The 19,305-nt window shown below is 41.7% G+C and overlaps 2 protein-coding genes across 4 annotated transcripts; one reads left to right on the forward strand and one right to left on the reverse strand.

Moving 5' to 3' along the window:
• Positions 1-745: 745 nt before the first annotated feature.
• taco1 (translational activator of mitochondrially encoded cytochrome c oxidase I) lies at positions 746-4,414 on the forward strand. 3 transcript variants are annotated; one of them, XM_014158626.3, is made up of 6 exons: positions 746-838; positions 1,174-1,472; positions 1,598-1,707; positions 2,942-3,075; positions 3,239-3,401; positions 3,743-4,414. In XM_014158626.3, the coding sequence occupies exons 2-6, from the start codon at positions 1,178-1,180 to the stop codon at positions 3,950-3,952; spliced, it is 912 nt and encodes a 303-aa protein (XP_014014101.1). In that variant the 5' UTR covers positions 746-838; positions 1,174-1,177; the 3' UTR covers positions 3,953-4,414. The 3 variants fall into 3 exon arrangements, with proteins under 3 accessions (XP_014014101.1, XP_014014100.1, XP_014014102.1); XM_014158625.3 differs by having other exon boundaries at positions 776-983; XM_014158627.3 differs by lacking the exon at positions 746-838 and adding an exon at positions 891-908.
• Positions 4,415-4,674: 260 nt separating this feature from the next.
• On the reverse strand, positions 4,675-8,246 carry LOC106579083 (mitochondrial amidoxime-reducing component 1). Its single transcript, XM_014158624.3, has 2 exons — positions 7,906-8,246; positions 4,675-5,795 (listed from the first exon to the last, which is right to left on the reverse strand). Exons 1-2 carry the CDS (start codon positions 8,157-8,159, stop codon positions 5,057-5,059), a joined length of 993 nt encoding a protein of 330 aa, XP_014014099.1. The 5' UTR covers positions 8,160-8,246; the 3' UTR covers positions 4,675-5,056.
• Between the last annotated feature and the right edge of the window lie 11,059 nt (positions 8,247-19,305).

The following is a 19,305-nucleotide window of genomic DNA, read 5'->3' on the forward strand; positions in this document are numbered from 1 at the left end:
GGAATGGGCTGTCCTCTTGGCGTTCCACCTCAGTTAACTCTTTGCTGCCTGGTGCAGCCAACAATCCCCATCATGTATCTCTCTCTGTGTTTCTCTCTCCCTCCACACCTCCTTTCCTGCTGTGTAGACTACTCTCCCCATCTGCCTCTCCAGGTGACTCAGTATCTCAGGTTTTTTCTCTATCTATTCCCTCAGTATCTATTTTTCTCCTTCTCTAAATATGCTCGGTTCAATAGGTGATAGTTATCTTTTAGAATGTATATCATCAGAACAGCCATAGTCCATCAAAGATGGGGGCCACACACCAAAAACATACACCATGGAGCAAATGCATCCCATTACATTTCCACATGCTTAAAACAACGTCACTCAATGAGAACAATGTATTACTCTAAAAAAGATTTGAAGTCATACAAATAATTAGCTTATAAAGTCCTCTACAACAAAAACATTAACAATGAAAATGGTCCTTGTTTTTTATATCACTCAAAATCTATGTATTTAAAGGAAATGAAATCTTAGAAACTGGCTTTAACATGATTATAACAAAACAACGTGCATTACTTTACCTCCAATTTTATCACGAAGACATTTTAAGAGGCTGTAAGAAATGTTGGCTTGTTTTTTTTTTTACAATCAAGACACACTTTAAATAATGTCTATACAAATGCTGACGATAACATTTATTGTTAGAAATATTGTCTGTCGCCCTCTTGTGGCAACAGTAAAGCTTTAAATGGCGGACTTTTATTTTGAAAGGTCCGCTTCTTTCGTCACTAGACAACCCGGAAGCGTCAATTTGACCTCAAAGGACACCAACACTTACTCTTTATAAAGTGTACGTTTACGGAAAATGTGATACATTCAATAATTCATACGTTTTCCATTAGGAACAGGCATTATAGCTAGTAAGATAGCAGACATACTGTTATGTGGTCTTCTTAGCAGCAAGTAGTAACGTCAGCTAGCTAAGCTTATCAAATGTAGGTACTTTTTTATGTGGTATTAGCAGCAAGTAGTAACGTTAGCTAGTTAGCTAAGCTTAACAAATGTCGTTTTTTTTTTGTTTTACATAAAAACGAGGCAACTGTTTCTTCTGGTTCTCGCATGTATACCAAACATATACTACTGTTTGTCAATGCAATGCCCTTACATTTTCATTTTCTGACTCAGGGCAATGGGATGGGGAGTGGTGTTGAGGGGTTTCTTGCCTCTGTGTTTACGTCGACTTGCCTGCTTGACCACCAACAATTACATGGGCGCAAGGATTCGTCCAGTCCGCACAGACCTGACGGTGACATGTCGCTACCCTCTTTGGACAACCCATCCTGTAAGAACACTACATCTGTGCCCGAACTTGTGTGCTGGTCATAATAAGTGGTCAAAGGTGAAAAATATAAAAGGACCCAAAGATGCAGCCCGGAGTCGAATGTTCATGAAGTTTGGGATGATGATAAGAATTGCAGTCAAAGGTAAGCTTGACTGATAACTTGTTTGCGCCAATTCAATGCACTACATGTGAGCATTATGAGGAATGCTTTGACTGGTGCTGCATCAACCATTCTTGTGATTTGCTTGTTAATTCTATTTTCGACAGAAGGGGGATCTAGTAATCCAGAATTCAATCTAGCATTGGCGAATGTAGTGGAGCAATGCCGAGGCAAGAACATGCCCAAAGCGTCCATAGAAGCTGCCATCAAGGGAGCGGTAAGTTGACGGAATGATCAAAGTGAAATGTTTTTGTAACACTTATAACACTCGGATGTAATGCATTATCATACAATTACACTGAACAAAAATATAAATGCAACAATTCCAAAGATTGTACTGTGTTAATAAGGAAATCAGTCAATTTAAATAAATTCATTAGGGCCTAATCTATGGATTTCACATGAATGGGAATAAAGATATGCATCTTCTGGTCACAGATACCTTTAAAAAAAAAAGTAGGGGCGTGGACAGAACCAGTCAGTATCTGGTGTGACCACCATTTGCCTCAAGCAGCGTGACATCTCCTTCGCATCGAGTTGGATCAGGCTGTTGATTGTGGCCAGTGGAATGTTGTCCCACTCCCCTTCAATGGCTGTGCGAAGTTGCTGGATATTGGCGGCAACTACCCCACCTCCACCATGGGGGACTCTTTTCACGTCAGCAAACCGCTCGGCAAAACGACAACATACACGCTGACGTCGTTGAAACCGGGATTCATCCATGAAGAGCACACTTCTCCAACGTGCCAGTGGCCATCAAAGGTGAGCATTTGCCCACTGAAGACGGTTAAGACGCCAAACTGCAGTCAGGTCAAGACCCTGGTGTGTCTAAAGATTTCTTACAGTTTGTGCAGAAATTCTTCAGTTGTGCAAATCCACAGTTTCATCAGCTGTCCGGGTGGCTGGTCTCAGACGATCCCACAGGTGATGAAGCTGGATGTGGAGGTCCTGAGCTGGCATGGTTACACGTGGTCTGAGGTTGAGGCCAGTTGGACGTACTGCCAAATTCTCTAAATTGACGTTGGAGGCAGCTTATGGTAGAGAAATAAACATTCAATTTTCTTGCAACAGCTCTTGTGAACATTCCTGCAGTCAGCATGCCATTTGCATGCTCCCTCAACTTGAGACATCTGTGGCATTGTGCTGTGTGACAAAACCGCACATTTTAGAGTGGCCTTTTATTGTCCCCAGCACAATGTCCACCTGTGTAACGATCACTTCTTGATATGCCACACCTGTCAGGTGGATGAATTATCTTTGCAAAGGAGAAATGCTCACTAACAGGGATGTAAACAAATGTGTGCACAAAATTTGAGACAAATAAGCTTTTGTGCATATGGAACATTTCTGTGGTCTTTTATTTCAGCTCATGAAACATTTGTGATTCGAGTCAGACTCGAGTCCAAGTCGTGTGACTCGAGTCCACACCTCTGCTTTTGTCCTCTTCTCAGGAAAAGTCCAAGGCAGGAACCCAGCACACGTATGAAGCCAGGGGGCCTGGTGGCTGCATGCTGCTCATCGATATGCTAACTGACAACAACACCCGAAGTCACCAGGACCTCAAACATCTGCTCAACAAACACGGGTCAGACCAGGGACTGGGGGGGGGTGTTGGTAAATGTTTTAAGTGTTTCTTATGTTCAGTTTAGATAGTTTTCATTATGTTGTGAGTAATTGCATTATGTCAGAGAGCCAGAGTCTGTGTATGTTTACTGATCCATAGTTAATTTTTCTGTGTTTGTCCACAGGGCAGCGCTGTGCGACGGGGTGCGTCATAACTTCAGCAGGAAGGGGGTGGTGGTGGCGCAGGGGCAGGGTGTGTCGTCCGAGCGAGCTCTGGAACTGGCCATCGAGGCGGGGGCCGAGGACGTTCAAGAGACAGAGGATGAGGATGATAAGTCCCTCTTACAGGTGAGACGTGGTTAGGGTCAATACATGCAGGAGTGCACTGATTTGGCCCTTGAGGGCTGCAGACCTGCTGGACTATGGAAAATCCAGTGCTGTGTTCATTAGGCACCGAACATGAAAAAAATGATTGAAATGGGGTCTACCTGGATGATATTTTCCATTGCAAACCATTTTAGAACACCCTAATGAACACAACTGGTTTTCACGTCAATGTATAACATGAGTTGAACAAGGAAACATTTTGCCAGGGACAAATTAAAACCTGACCTCAAGGGTCTCAGTTGTACACCCTTGAACTAGTGTCCTATCCAGCATCAATACATTACTTTCTCTCGCTCTGTCAGTTTGTGTGTGACATGACAGAGCTGAAGAAGGTGCGGACCTCGCTGGAAGAACTGGGGGTGCGTACTGTGTCCGCTGGCCTGGAGTTTGTGTCCCACACACCCACGCAGCTTCCACAAGCCCAGCTGGAGGCAGCCTTATCTCTGATAGAAGCCCTGAGCGACTGCCTAGACGTGGTGCGGGTCTGGGACAACATCCAGGCCCATGACTGACAGTCTTATGTACTAATGTCATATTACATATTATGGACATTTCACGTTAGGATATATTGCACGTTTGGACATTTGAATTGAGCAGACAAATCTTAACACCAGATCTGCTCATCTATGGACTGTACAAAAGTCATGGTTGCAGTTATTTTAAGAAGACATTGCGTTTGTCAGTGCTAAGAAAAATGCATTTCTCTGGAAGCAAGAGAAGTTGGACAGGATTCAGACTTGAGATCTGTGTGCTTAACTCAAATTTTCACACAAGTCTCCCAAGTCCGAGTTGCAGGTGCTTATTTCAACTCTGAATCGTCCCGATTGTGACTAGCCGGACTGAATCTGTGAGGAAAAAGGAGTTTGTGTCAGGAAACCATGTAACACTCTTGTGTACCTACTTAAAGGATATCTTGGCTATGAATGTAAAAACAACTATCATGTCCAAATAAAACTATTTAATTTCTGTGTTAACTGCTCAGTACTCTGGAAGGACTTGGCTACAATGTCACTGCATGAATGTGAAGTTATCAAACATGCATTATCTGATACTGTTTGTTTCAGCGCTGCTGATATTGTAAATAATCAACACTTAAAATTTCAGCCTTTCTTGGAACAAATATGAACTATTTCTAAACAAAATGCATTTGATAGATGTTAAAGTTCAATGTCAGTTTGGTTTATTGTTTTCTATGATAAACATTACATCAGGAAGGAAAAGGCGCAACTCGCTCTCAATTAAAAACGTGGTGCTTTATTTTTCTAAATATTACAAATTGTGACGTTTTGGCAGTCAATGGTCTTCATCAGACTAAATGTTACAAGTCTTTGTGCTCATACAATATAGAATCCATCTATAACGTTCTCAATCATAAGGGTGCTGAATTGATTTTTCATATTTCTATTATTAACATTTAATCTGATCTGACAAAAAATAGCTTACTTTAACCTTTACTTTATTTTGGGACAGGAAACGGTCTGACCTTTACAAAGCCTGCTCCCAGATATGTTTGTGCTTTTTCCCACTCCATTGATGTCCTTGTCAAGCCAAACATGACAAGGAATTGTCATGATAGCACAAACAGACTGGAACTGTGGCTAAGTCCTCCATCTATCTCAGTGGCTTATCTTGTACACCACATCTCCAACCTGCAGGATCCCAGTCTTGCTGACGGTGTACATCTGTCCAAACAGTGGCGATGTCTTATAGATGTGCTTCTCAGCTTCATCACACAGTCTGTAGTTTTTTAGCGTCTCCAGAGGCTGTTTCCTACTGATGACTCCTGTTTCAGGGTCGACCGTGGTGAAGATGCACCTTCCGCACGCCATCACGCGGTGCATCCGCACATCGCCAATCTGGATGTCTTCCCAAGAATCCTCATCAAACGCTTCGCAACTGCTAACAATGATATTTGGTCGAAAGCGTGCAACTGTGACGTCATTCTCCAGCCTGCTGTTTAGATCTTTCACAGAGGCTTCAGACAGCAACATTATCGGGCCACAATCAGGGTACGCAATTTTTTCCCTTTGAGGATAGAGAGACTCTGTCTCTGCTGGCCTCCTGGGCTTCATTTGGGGCTCAAAGTGCACCAAGCGAAAGGTTTTTCCAGCAGCCAGGTAGCTGGTGAGCCAGTTAGACACTTCGTCGCCACAGTCCCTGCCTTGGATGTCGCTGCTAAACACCCTGCAGTTGATGATGGGATTGTCAGGCTGCAGAACGGGGAACCTCAGCTGCTCCATGTCAGGTCCATTCAGACACATCTGTCCCCCCTCACTGGTCAACGACACCAGCACCAGGCGAGGCTCTTGCCTCCCCGTCACCATGTGGCCATCCTCAGTGATCACCAGCCAGTGGCTGCATTAAAACACAAAGGGGGGGGGGGCAGCCATTATCACCTCGCTTCAGTCACCTCAGTCAATAGGGGACTTTCTTTTCTATGCACACCTAGACTCACACACATACACGGACAGTCCAGCACACTACATACGCTCATACACAAAACACACTTTCACAAATATTTGTCTTTTTAATTGTATGAAATGTATGCATTCACTACTGTAAGTCGCTCTGGATAAGAGCGTCTGCTAAATGACTAAAATGTAAATGTAAGTATTTCACTGTAAAGTCTACACCTGTTGTATTCGGCGCATGTGACCAATAACATTTTATTTGACTTAACATTCTACAAAACACATGTTATACAAGAATTAGCTGCTATGCACAAGCTCAGTACGGTATTAAAACTAGTTTAGTTTCATGTCTAGACAACAGCAGTTACCTAGCCAAAGCCCTGACTACAACCATCTTTACCTCTGCACTGTTTCGAGAAAAGTCCCTGCAGCTGCATCAATGTACTCTCCACAATAATTTATACTAGATTACATATAGGACGCTGTTTTGAAGCCACCGCTCCCCCACCATTGTAAAAAGGTTTTTGGGAAGCTAAAGAAATACATTTATTAATGTCTACATTTGTTTTTGCCACATGTATTATATTACAGACACTTTAATGCATACTCTTAAATTATATTATGAGAGCTAAACATAAAAATAATTAAAAAACATCTAAAAACTATTTATTTAAAGTATAATTTTTTTTTAACTATAAATGTTACTGTCCCCACTACAACAAATACTTAAATACATACAATTTCTCCTTGAAACATTTAAATTAAATACTATGGAACTACATGTTGTGGGTTCAATTACTCTCACCCAGGGGCCCATGTAGGCAGGTTTTGCAATGGGTGAAAGTTGATTCCATTCGTTTTGGAACCGGGCTGCCTCCCGGGCGTGAGCCAAGTGCCCCGTTCAAAACCCTTGGCAAAGTCAGCTAAAAACAATGTGAAGTAGGAGCACGTAGAGTAATGAGTAGATTTATGTGTTTTCACATGGAAAAGTGATTGCTTTTAAGCTTTATCAGCCTTCTCAATGAAAACGAGTAAGAAAATTCTAACATTTATTTTATGGAAAAGAGATATGATTCTGGATGATGCACTATGCAGCCTTGTTGACAAAATGGCACAGATTACTGTTTGATTTGAGAAGGGCGCTCCTCCCTCCCCTCTTTTGTCCGATGACGTAACAGGCCTTTATTCAATTTAATTTAACCTTTATTTAACTAGGCAAGTCAGTTAAGAAAAAAATCGTATTTACAATGACGGCCTAGCCCGGATGACACTGGGCCAATTGTGCGCCGCCCAATGGGACTCCCAATCACGGCCGGATTTGAACCAGGGACTGTAGTGACACTTCTTGCACTGAGATGCAGTGCCTTACACCACTGTGCCACCCAGTGCTCTGCGGCACAGCACAATCGAATCTGCCCATTCATTCCTATGGAGGACTGCTTTTCTGAGGAATGCCAATATGGCCGACCGTGGCTTCAAAGCCTCTCATATCTGCAATCAAGGGTTTATATTCATCATTGGCTCGCCATAAAGCCAGCCAAACAAACAAACAAACAGCCTTCCCTCCCTCCCCTCTGCTCCTAGAGGTCCGCATGGTCCTAAAGTCAGCGTGTAGGCTGCATTTGCCTTTTAAAATCAGGATTGGAACGATTTTAGTAGCCTATTTTACAGAACAGAACATTCTGCCCCATTGACCTCCATTTAAAAAGTGCAAGGTGCCAATATATTTGACTGGATCTGTACATTGTTGAGTGGTACCTCATCAGAATGACCACCACAACATTTTCATGGCATGTTCTGATCTTTTACTTAAGTGATTCACTTGAATAATTGATAAACATACTATTTGTTATTGTTGTTGTTAGGGTTAGGCAACATGCAATTACTTCGATCAATAAATGTGAGAAAGGATGATGACAACATAAAATACAGTAGCTGTTGACATGGCTTATGTAACGTTCGGGACCAGTACAAGCAGTGCATTAGCAACCTGTAAAAAAAAATACATATTGCAATAATATATTAGGAAAAGGTCAAAATAAAATGTTACTAACCGATCTCGAAGTTCACCGTACTTCAAACCGATCGGTTGACATTCTGCAAGGGCCACCGACACAGCTCTACCCGACTTCAGTGGGTGAATCAGTAGCTGTGACACAACTCCCACACGATTAAGTTTATTAGGCCTTAGTAAAAACTTATATCCAAGTCCAAGTGCGACAACAGTAATACCACCACCTACAGCCCAGAGCTGGGCTTTCTTATATATAAATGTAAACGCATTTCTCAACACCTCTACTAAGTTCATCTTTACTTTTGGAAGGCGCAACAGATATACATTCAACTTCGCAAAAATAACACCTCAGTAAATGGGGCTGGTCTGTGATGACGTCGGAGAATGGCTAGTTACAGGGCATATTGACGCGTTCAGAACAACTCGGAACTGGGAAATCGGAAATCTCAGACTTTTGACTTCAGTGCTTTCAAAACAACTGGGAACTCGGAAAAAAACGAGCTCCAACTGGGAACAATCGATGTGAATAGTCATGCAACAAGGAATTCCAGGTCGAGAACCTAGTTGCTTTCAACGCAGGACTAATGCCGTGTTCATGTGCTAGTTGGAACTAGGAAACTCTGAAATGTCCGACTTGATAACTGGCTGGAGCTACAGTTGAAGTCGGAAGTTTACATAAACTTAGGTTGGAGTCATTAAAACTCGTTTTTCAACCACTCCACAAATTTCTTGTTAACAAACTATAGTTTTGGCAAGTCGTTTAGGACATCTACTTTGTGCATGATGCAAGTCATGTTTCCAACAATTGTTTACAGACAGATTACTTCACTTATCATCCACTTTATCACAATTCCAGTGAGTCAGAAGTTTACATACACTAAGTTGACTGTGCCTTTAAACAGCTTGGAAAATGTCAGAAAATTATGTCATGGCTTTAGAAGCTTCTGCAAGCCGAAGAACACCATCCCAACCGTGAAGCACAGGGGTGGCAGCATCATGTTGTGGGGGTGCTTTGCTGCAGGAGGGACTGGTGCACTTCACAAAATAGATGGCATCATGAGGCAGGAAAATTATGTGGATATATTGAAGCAACATCTCAAGACATCAGTCAGGAAAAATCTTGGTCGCAAATGGGTCTTCCAAATGGACAATGACCCCAAGCATACTTCCAAAGTTGTGGCAAAATGCCTTAAGGACAACAAAGTCAAGGTATTGGAGTGGCCATCACAAGCCCTGACCTCAATCCTATAGAAAATTTGTGGCCAGAACTGAAAAAAACGTGTGCTAGCAAGGAGGCCTACAAACCCGACTCAGTTATACCAGCTCTGTCAGGAGGAATGGGCCAGAATTCACCCAACTTTTTGTGGGAAGCTTGTGGAAGGCTACCCGAAACGTTTTACCCAAGTTTAAATTGTTTAAGGCAATGCTGCCAAATACTAATTGAGTGTATGTAAAGTTCTGACCCACTGGGAATGTGATGAAAGAAATAAAAGCTGAAATAAATCATTCTCTCTACTATTATTCTGACATTTCACATTCTTAAAATAAAGTGGTGATCCTAACTGACCTAAGACAGGGAATTTTTGCTAGGATTAAATGTCAGGATTTGTGAAAACTGAATGTAAATGTATTTGGCTAAAGTGTATGTAAACTTCTGACTTCAACTGTATATAGGTGCCGCGTTTAACCGTTTAGCAGTCAGACATTTCAGAGTTTCCTAGTTCCCAACTAGTTGATTACATTAAAATGGTGGAAGCCCTCAATGGCACTGCCCATGCTATGACGGCCTTTATGGCCACTAGAGGCCTGCATCATTCTCTATGGTTGAATGTAAAATGTTAATGTAGGCATGACCAAAGACATGACTGAAACAGGAACCAATGTTCATTTCGACATTATGAACAATATCTTTTATAAACAATGGCAACACTGCCATGTTGGTCTGAGCCTTGTTGTTGGAAAACCACATTAGTGTCTGACTTTGGGCTGTCACAGATGCACCTCCCTGACTTCACTCCTCTTCTTTTGTCTACAGTTGGTTGCTTTCGCCCCATGCACACAGTAGATTGACTGGTAAGCTTAATGTGGCTCATTTCACAGTGGTTTCAGAGTCCTGCAATAAGAACTATGATGCTAATATTTATGTAAACTCTACATAGTTGTGTTCTGTGGGTGTCATTGAGTAGGCTGATATCTATAGTGTGCACTCATGAAATGGGGTAAGGCTGTACAGTATAATATGAATTCCATTAGACATAGATTGACTGGTAAGCTTAATGTGGCTAATTTCACAGTGGTTTCAGAGTCCTGCAGTAGGAGCTAAAATGCTAATATTTGTGTAAACTACATAGTTGTGTTCTGTGGGTGTCACTTAGTAGGCTGCATAGTTCATTTACAGTGCCTTCTGAAAGTATTCACGCCACTTCACTTTTTACACATTTTGTTGTGTTACAGCCTGAATTTAGCTTGTGCGTCGCTGACCTATACACAATACCCCATAGTGTCAAAGTGAAATTATGTTTTTATATATTTTTACAAATGAATTACAAATGAAAAGCTGACAAACTGTTGAATCAAGTCAAGGAGTGCCATACAGAACCTCTATACCAGGCGGTGTCAGAGGAAAGCCCCAAAAATCACCCAAGACTCAAGCCACACAATCCATAGACTGTTCTCTCTACTAACGCATAACAAGCGGTACCAGTGCACCAAGTCTAGAACCAACTGGACCCTGAACTGATTCTACCCCCAAGCTGCTAAATAGCTCATCAAAAAGTTACCCGGACTATCTGCATTGACCCTTTTTTGAACAAACTCTATTGCACTGACTCTATACACACACACTGAACTCTACCCACACACACACACACACACACACACACACACACACACACACACACACACACACACACACACACACACACACACACACACACACACACACACACACACACACACACACACACACACACACACACTTACATTGACACCCAAACACACACACACACAAAGACACAGACACCCACACCAGTGGAGGCTGCTGAGGGGAGGACGGCTCATGATAATGGCTGAAACGGAACCATGTGTATGATGTATTTGATACCATTCCATTCATTCCGCTCCAACCATTACCACGAGCATGTCCTCCCCAATTAAGGTGCCACCAACCTCTTCTGGCCCAGACACATATAACATGGGCACACATTCATACTGATGCCACACACACATACTGTACACACACTTTTACACTCACCACATACGCTGCTGCTGCAGTTCAGTCTATTATCTATCCCATTGCCTAATCACTTTACCGCAACCTTATATATACATAGCTACCTCAATTACCTCGTATCCCTGCACATCGACTCGGTACTGGTACTCCCTGTATACAGCCATGTTATTTGTACTTGTTATTCACTGTGTATTTATTTCTTGTGACACTATTTTTATTTTATATATTTTTGTATCTTTATCTTTAACTCTGGATTGTTGGAAAATGACACATAAGTACTTTTATTTGTTTGCTTCACTTTCAATGAGAGACATTAATTTTGAAAGCAAAACACACCCCCACACACACACACACACACACACACACACACACACACACACACACACCACACACACACACACACACACACACACACACACACACACACACACACACACACACGATGACAGTGGCCGGTGACCATAGCAACGGAGTAAATAAACACCAAAAGCATGCATAATAAGTATTTACAGTCAACAAAAATTCTTAACTGAAAAATAAATTAGAAACAATTATTTGTGTTGTTAGATGTGTCTGTAAACCAATAAAGGCCATGTTAGCTGACTGATATTATCTCATTGTAGAACAGGGCTAACATTTTTCTAATATTTTTTTGTTAACTGTCCCTTTAATTGCACATTTTAGTTAATTGTCCCTTTAATTGCAGGCACCTCTGAGCCATAGAGATGTATAGAGATCACAACGTATCAGTCCACAATGGTGCTGCCTTTCGTAATATAGGCTTTTGGGTACCAGAGGTCTCTGTACATCTCTATGCTCTGAGCAACCTGCAACCAATTTCATTTGTTAAATACCTGAGTTTCTTTCGACTTTTAGTTTCAGTGCTAGGCAGTAGTACAAACCTCTCCAGCATTCATCCTTTTATTTTTATTATCCCATTATTTCATAAGTCAGACAGCCATCCAGGCTTCCTAGTTAAATAAAGGTTAAATAAATTATATATTGTTTTAAATAGGACCATATAAATGTCCTGTCAAAAACTTGTATTTGCCTTCCTCTGGTGGCCGGCTGCATCATTACATCAATTTATATCACTTCACTTCAACGTTACATCAAACGGGCGGTACTTAGAAAAACATTTTTATCCAGCTCTACTGCTTCATGGCAAAGCAATCGCTGAATGTCTTGAGCAGCCGGATCTAAATACATAACTTTCATAGCTCTACAATAAAGAATGCAACCTACACACTTCCTTAAACCTAAAATAAGTAAAGAGGTAATTTTGTGTGTAAGTCAAACATTTTGTTTTACGTCGGAGGTAGACACATTGCACATGCTCAGAACGACAAATCGATCCCTTTACATAGCCATTCGCCCCTTTGTCTATAGGACGCATGCTGTTTAATTTGGCCCAAATGTTGATTTTTAGAAGTGAACAGATTTTGACTATCACTAATGTCATGATGTTTGGTAAAGTAATAAAGGGGAAATATTTATGTGTGTGTGTGTGTGTGTGTGTGTGTGTGTGTGTGTGTGTGTGTGTGTGTGTGTGTGTGTGTGTGTGTGTGTGTGTGTGTGTGTGTGTGTGTGTGTGTGTGTGTGTGTGTGTGTGTGTGTGTGTGTGTGTGTGTACACCTGTTAAAAGTTTAGACACCTACTCATTCGAGGGTTTTTCTTTATTTTTACTATTTTCTGAATTGTAGAATAATTGTGAAGACATCAAAACTATGAAATAACAGATTTCCACTGGTCTAATGTCCATTGCTTGTGTTTCTTGGTCCAAGCAAGTCTCTTCTTACTATTGGTGTCCTTTAGTAGTGGTTTATAGGGCAATATTCTATTGCTGTAGTAGCGTTCCTCCCCAGAAAGCTATGACTTTTTGCTTTCGCCTGGAATTGTTTGTCTGAGAATAAAAATAACACGTTTCAACCCATGTGATCTAGTACACAAAAGTATTTTGATTTATTTCAACTTTATTTAAATTATAATAAACATACAAATATGATTACAAAAGTGTGAATGAATAACATATATATATATATATATATATATATAGTACCAGTCAAAAGTTTGGATACCTACTCATTCAAGGGTTGTTTTTAACTGACTTGCCTAGTTAAGTAAAGGTTAAATTAAAAAAAGTAAAGGGACACCTGTTAATTGAAATGCATTCCAGGTGACTATCTCATCAAATCAAATTTTATTAGTCACATGTGCTGAATACACTGTAGACCTTACAGTGAAATGCTTACTTACAAGCCCCTAACAACAATGCAGTTAAAAAAAAGAATGTGGGTAAGAATAAGAGATAAAAGTAGCAAGTAATTAAACAAGTCATTGCCTGTATAGAATTTTATTTACTTGACTTGAAAAACCTTGTGACTCGACATGCTCTTAGAATGCATAACTTGGCCTTGACTCGACACGTTCTACTTGGGACTTGACTTGAGACTTGAATCTTGTGACTTGGGCCCACCTATGCCTCTATGATTTAGCATTTTAACCATTCTGGTTTAACCAGTTGAGCTGACAGATGTTTTGCACTGCTTCGATATGGTTTTGGTCAATTTAGCAAGAGGGCAATATTTTATTGCTGCAGAAAGGTATGACTTTTTGCTTTCGCCTGGAATTGTTTGTCTGAGAAAAGAAATAACACGTTTCAACCCATGTGATCTAGTACACAAAAGTATTTTGATTTATTTCACCTTTGTTTAAAGTATAATACACATACAAATATGATTACAAAAGTGTGAATGAATAACCCTTATATATATAGTCACATGTGCTGAATACACTGTAGACCTTACAGTGAAATGCTTACTTAGGAGCCCCTAACAACAATGCAGTTTATATATATATATAGTACCAGTCAAAAGTTTGGACACCTACTCATTCAAGGGTTTTTATTTTTACTATTTTCTACATTGTAGAATAATAGTGAAGACATAAAAACTATGAAATAACACATGGAATCATGTAGTAACCAAAAATTAATAAACAAATCAAATTATAGTCTATTTTTGAGATTCTTCAAACTAGCCACCCTTTGCATTGATGACAGCGTTGCACATTCTTGGCATTCTCTCAACCAGCTTCATGATTCTGTATTCTTCGTAGCTGTTTACATACCACCACAGTCAGAGGCTGGCACTAAGACAGCAGCTGTGTTCCGCCATAAGCAAATAAGAAAATGCTCACCCAGAGGTGTGCTCCTAGTAACCGAGGACTTTAATGCAGGGAAACTTAAATCCGTTTGACCGAATTTCTATCAGCATGTTAAATGTGCAACCAGAGGAAAAATAACTCTGGACCACCATTACTCCACACACAGAGACGCATACAAAGCTTTCCCTCGCCCTCCATTTTTAAAATCTGATCATAATTTTATCCTCCTGATTCCTGCTTACAAGCAAAAATTAAAGCAGGATGCACCAGTGACTAGCTCAATAAAAAAGTGGTCAGATGCTACAGGACTGTTTTGCTAGCACAGACTATGTTCCAGGATTCCTCCGATGGCATCATCCATTTTTTTTACCTTTATTTAACTAGGCAAGTCAGTTAAGAACAAATTCTTATTTTCAATGACAGCCTAGGAACAGTGGGTTAACTGCCTGTTCAGGGGCAGAACAACAGATTTGTACCTTGTCAGCTCAGGGATTTGAACTTGCAACCTTTCGGTTACTAGTCCAACGCTCTAACAAATAGGCTACCCTGCCGCCCCAAGAGCATCAATAAGTGCATCGATGATGTCGTCCCCACAGTGACCGTACGTACATACCCCAACCAGAAGCCATGGATTACAGGCAGCATCCGCACTGAGCTAAAGGCTAGAGTTGCCGCTTTCAAGAAGCTTATAAGAATTCCCGCTATGCCCTCCAACAAACCATCAAACAGGCAAAGCGTCAATACAGGACTAAGATCGAATCGTAATACACCGGTTCTGATGCTCGTCGAATGTGGCAGGGCTTGCAAACCATTACAGACTACAAAGGGAAGCACAGCCGAGAGCTGCCCAGTGACACAAGCCTACCAGACGAGCTAAACTACTCGAGGCAAAAAACACTGAAACATGCATGAGAGCACCAGCTGTTCCGGAAGACTGTGTGATCATGCTCTCCACAGCCGATGTGAGTAAGACCTTTAAGCAGGTCAATATTCACAAGGCCGCAGGGCCAGACGGATTACCAGGACGTGTACTGCGAGCGTGCGCTGACCAACTGGCAAGTGTCTTCACTGACATTTTCAACCTCTCCCTGTCCGTGTCTGTAATGCAAAAATGTTTTAAGCAGACCACCATAGTGCCTGTGCCCAAGAACACTAAGGTAACCCGCCTAAATGACTACCGACCCGTAGCACTCATGTCTGTAGCCATGAAGTGCTTTGAAAGGCTGGTCATGGCTCACATCAACACCATTATCCCAGAAACTCTAGACCCACTCCAATTTGAGTACCGCCCCAACAGATCCACTGATGACGCAGTCTCTATTTCACTCCACACTGCCCTTTCCCACCTGGACAAAAGGAACACCTATGTGAGAATGCTATTCATTGACTACAGCTCAGCGTTCAACACCATAGTGCCCTCAAAGCGCATCAATAAGCTAAGGACCCTGGGACGTAACACCTCCCATTTTCAATGCCCTGGCTGAGGGAAGGAGGTTCTCACCCAAGATTTGATGGTACATGGCCCCATCCATTGTCCCTTTGATGCAGTGAAGTTGTCCTGTCCCCTTAGCAGAAAAACACCCCCAAAGCATAATGTTTCCACCTCCATGTTTGACGGTGGGGATAGTGTTCTTGGGGTCATAGGCAGCATTCCTCCTCCTCCAAACACGGCGAGTTGATGCCAAAGAGCTCCATTTTGGTCTCATCTCACCACAACACTTTCACCCAGTTGTCCTCTGAATCATTCAGATGTTCATTGGCAAACTTCAGACGGGCATGTATATGTGCTTTCTTGAGAAGGGGGACCTTGCGGGCGCTGCAGGATTTCAGTCCTTCACGGCGTAGTGTGTTACCAATTGTTTTCTTGGTGACTATGGTCCCAGTTGCCTTGAGATCATTGACAAGATCCTCCCGTGTAGTTCTGGGCTGATTCCTCACCGTTCTCATGATCATTGCAACTCCACGAGGTGAGATCTTGCATGGAGCCCCAGGCCGAGGGAGATTGACAGTTCTTTTGTGTTTCTTCCGTTCGCAAATAATCACACCAACTGTTGTCACCTTCTCACCAAGCTGCTTGGCGATGGTCTTGTAGCCCATTCCAGCCTTGTGTAGGTCTACAATCTTGTCCCTGATATCCTTGGAGAGCTCTTTGGTCTTGGCCATGGTGGAGAGTTTGGAATCTGATTGATTGATTGCTTCTGTGGACACGTGTCTTTTATACAGGTAACAAACTGAGATTAGGAGCACTCCCTTTAAGAGTGTGCTCCTAATCTCAGCTCGTTACCTGTATAAAAGACACCTGGGAGCCAGAAATCTTTCTGATTGCGAGGGGGTCAAAAACGTATTTCCCTCATTAAAATGCAAATCAATTTATAATATTTTTGACATGCGATTTTTCTGGATTTTTTTGTTGCTATTCTGTCTCTCACTGTTCAAATAAACTTACCATTAAAATTATAGACTGATCATTTATTTGTCAGTGGGCAAACGTACAAAATCAGCAGGGGATCAAATACTTTTTTCCCTCACTGTACATACTACCTCAACTAACCGGTGCCACTGCACATTGACTCTGTGGTACCCCCCTGTATTATGTCTTGCTAATGTTATTTTACTGCTGCTCTTTAACTACAAATATACATAAACAATCTTTGTCAATTTATTGAGGCCACCAGACAGCCCTTTTCATTATGTAGTCTACAGCATACATGATTATTCAATAATACATTTTAACAAATTTCAAATGCAAGCTTCATAATTAAATGATTAATTTTAAGCAATTTTGACATACCAAAAGACCAGAAGGCCTATGCTAGTAATTGTTGCTTGATTTTTTATTTTATTTATTTGATTTATTTCACCTTTATTTAACCAGGTAGGCAAGTTGAGAACAAGTTCTCATTTACAATTGCGACCTGGCCAAGATAAAGCAAAGCAGTTCGACAACATACAAAAACACAGAGTTACACATGGAGTAAAACAACATACAATCAATGATGCAGTAGAAGAAAAAAAAATAAGACTATATACAATGTGAGCAAATGATGTGAGATAAGGGAGGTAAAGGCAAAAAAAATGCCATGGTGGCAAAGTAAATAAAGTATAGCAAGAAAAACACTGGAATGGTAGATTTGTAGTTTGAAGAAAGTTCAGAGATAAAATATAAATAATATGATGCAAAGGAGCAAAATAAATTAAATAAATAAATACAGTAGGGGAAGAGGTAGTATTTTGGGCTAAATTATAGATGGGCTATGTACAGGTACAGTGATCTGTGAGCTGCTCTGACAGCTGGTGCTTAAAGCTAGTGAGGGAGATAAGTGTTTCCAGTTTCAGAGATTTTTGTAGTTCGTTCCAGTCATTGGCAGCAGAGAACTGGAAGGAGAGACGACCAAAGGAGGAGTTGGCTTTAGGGGTGACCAGAGAGATATACCTGCTGGAGCAAGTGCTACAGGTGGGTGCTGCTATGGTGACCAGTGAGCGGAGATAAGGGGGGACTTTACCTAGCAGGGTCTTGTAGATGACCTGGAGCCAATGTGTTTGGCGACGATTATGAAGCGAAGGCCAGCCAACGAGAGCGTACAGGTCGCAGTGGTGGGTAGTATATGGGGCTTTGGTGACAAAACGGATGGCACTGTGATAGACTGCATCCAGCTTGTTGAGTAGGGTATTGGAAGCTATTTTGTAAATGACATCGCCGAAGTCGAGGATTGGTAGGATGGTCAGTTTTACGAGGGTATGTTTGGCAGCATGAGTGAAGGATGCTTTGTTGCGAAATAGGAAGCCAATTCGAGATTTCACTTTGGATTGGAGATGATTGATGTGAGTCTGGAAGGAGAGTTTACAGTCTAACCAGACACCTAGGTATTTGTAGTTGTCCACAAATTCTAAGTTAGAACCGTCCAGAGAAGTGATGCTGGACAGGCGGGCAGGTGCAGGCAGCGATCGGTTGAAGAGCATGCATTTAGTTTTACTTGTGTTTAGGAGCAGTTGGAGACCACGGAAGGAGAGTTGAATGGCATTGAAGCTCGTCTGGAGGGTTGTTAACACAGTGTCCAAAGAAGGGCCAGAAGTGTACAGAATGGTGTCGTCTGCGTAGAGGTGGATCAGAGATTCACCAGCAGCAAGAGCGACATCATTTATGTATACAGAGAAAAGAGTTGGCCCAAGAATTGAACCCTGTGGTACCCCCATAGAGACTGCCAGAGGTCCAGACAGTAGGCCCTCCGATTTGACACACTGAACTCTGTCAGAGAAGTAGTTGGTGAACCAGGCGACGCAATCGTTTGAGAAACCAAGGCTACTGAGTCTGCCGATGAGGATGTGGTGATTAACAGAGTCAAAAGCTTTGGCCAGGTCAATGAATACGGCACCACAGTATTGTTTCTTATAGATGGCGGTTACGATGTCATTTAGGACCTTGAGCGTGGCTGAGGTGCACCCATGACCAGCTCTGAAACCAGATTGCATAGCGGAGAGGGTGCGGTGGGATTCGAAATGGTCGGTAATCTGTTTGTTGACTTGGCTTTCGAAGACCTTAGAAAGGCAGGGTAGGATGGATATAGGTCTGTAGCAATTTGGGTCAAGAGTGTCACCTCCTTTGAAGAGGGGGATGACAGCAGCTGCTTTCCAATCTATGGGAATCTCAGACGACACGAAAGAGAGGTTGAACAGGCTAGTAATAGGGGTTGCAATAATTTCGGCAGATAATTTTAGAAAGAAAGGGTCCAGATTGTCAAGCCCAGCTGATTTGTAGGGGTCCAGATTTTTGATGACCCATTGCTGGTGAGCTTTCAAGGTAAACAGTTAATATTCTCGATCACCACTTTTTTATTTATTTTTATTTTGGAGCTGCATATTTATGGCAATTCTCTCTCGCTACAATTTGACAGTTTTCAAACTTTTTGACCCATGACATCCAAAAAAAAGAGTGGTTCAAAACTTGCAGCCCACACACATGCACGAGCGTGCAAATGTAGCCTGTCATTACAGCCATAAACAGTAACGCATTTTCAAAACTCAAGATACAGAAATAAACTGTGT

This window comes from Salmo salar, chromosome 19 (genome assembly GCF_965601325.2).
Source record: "Salmo salar chromosome 19, fSalSal1, whole genome shotgun sequence".
Classification (NCBI taxonomy): domain Eukaryota; kingdom Metazoa; phylum Chordata; class Actinopteri; order Salmoniformes; family Salmonidae; genus Salmo; species Salmo salar.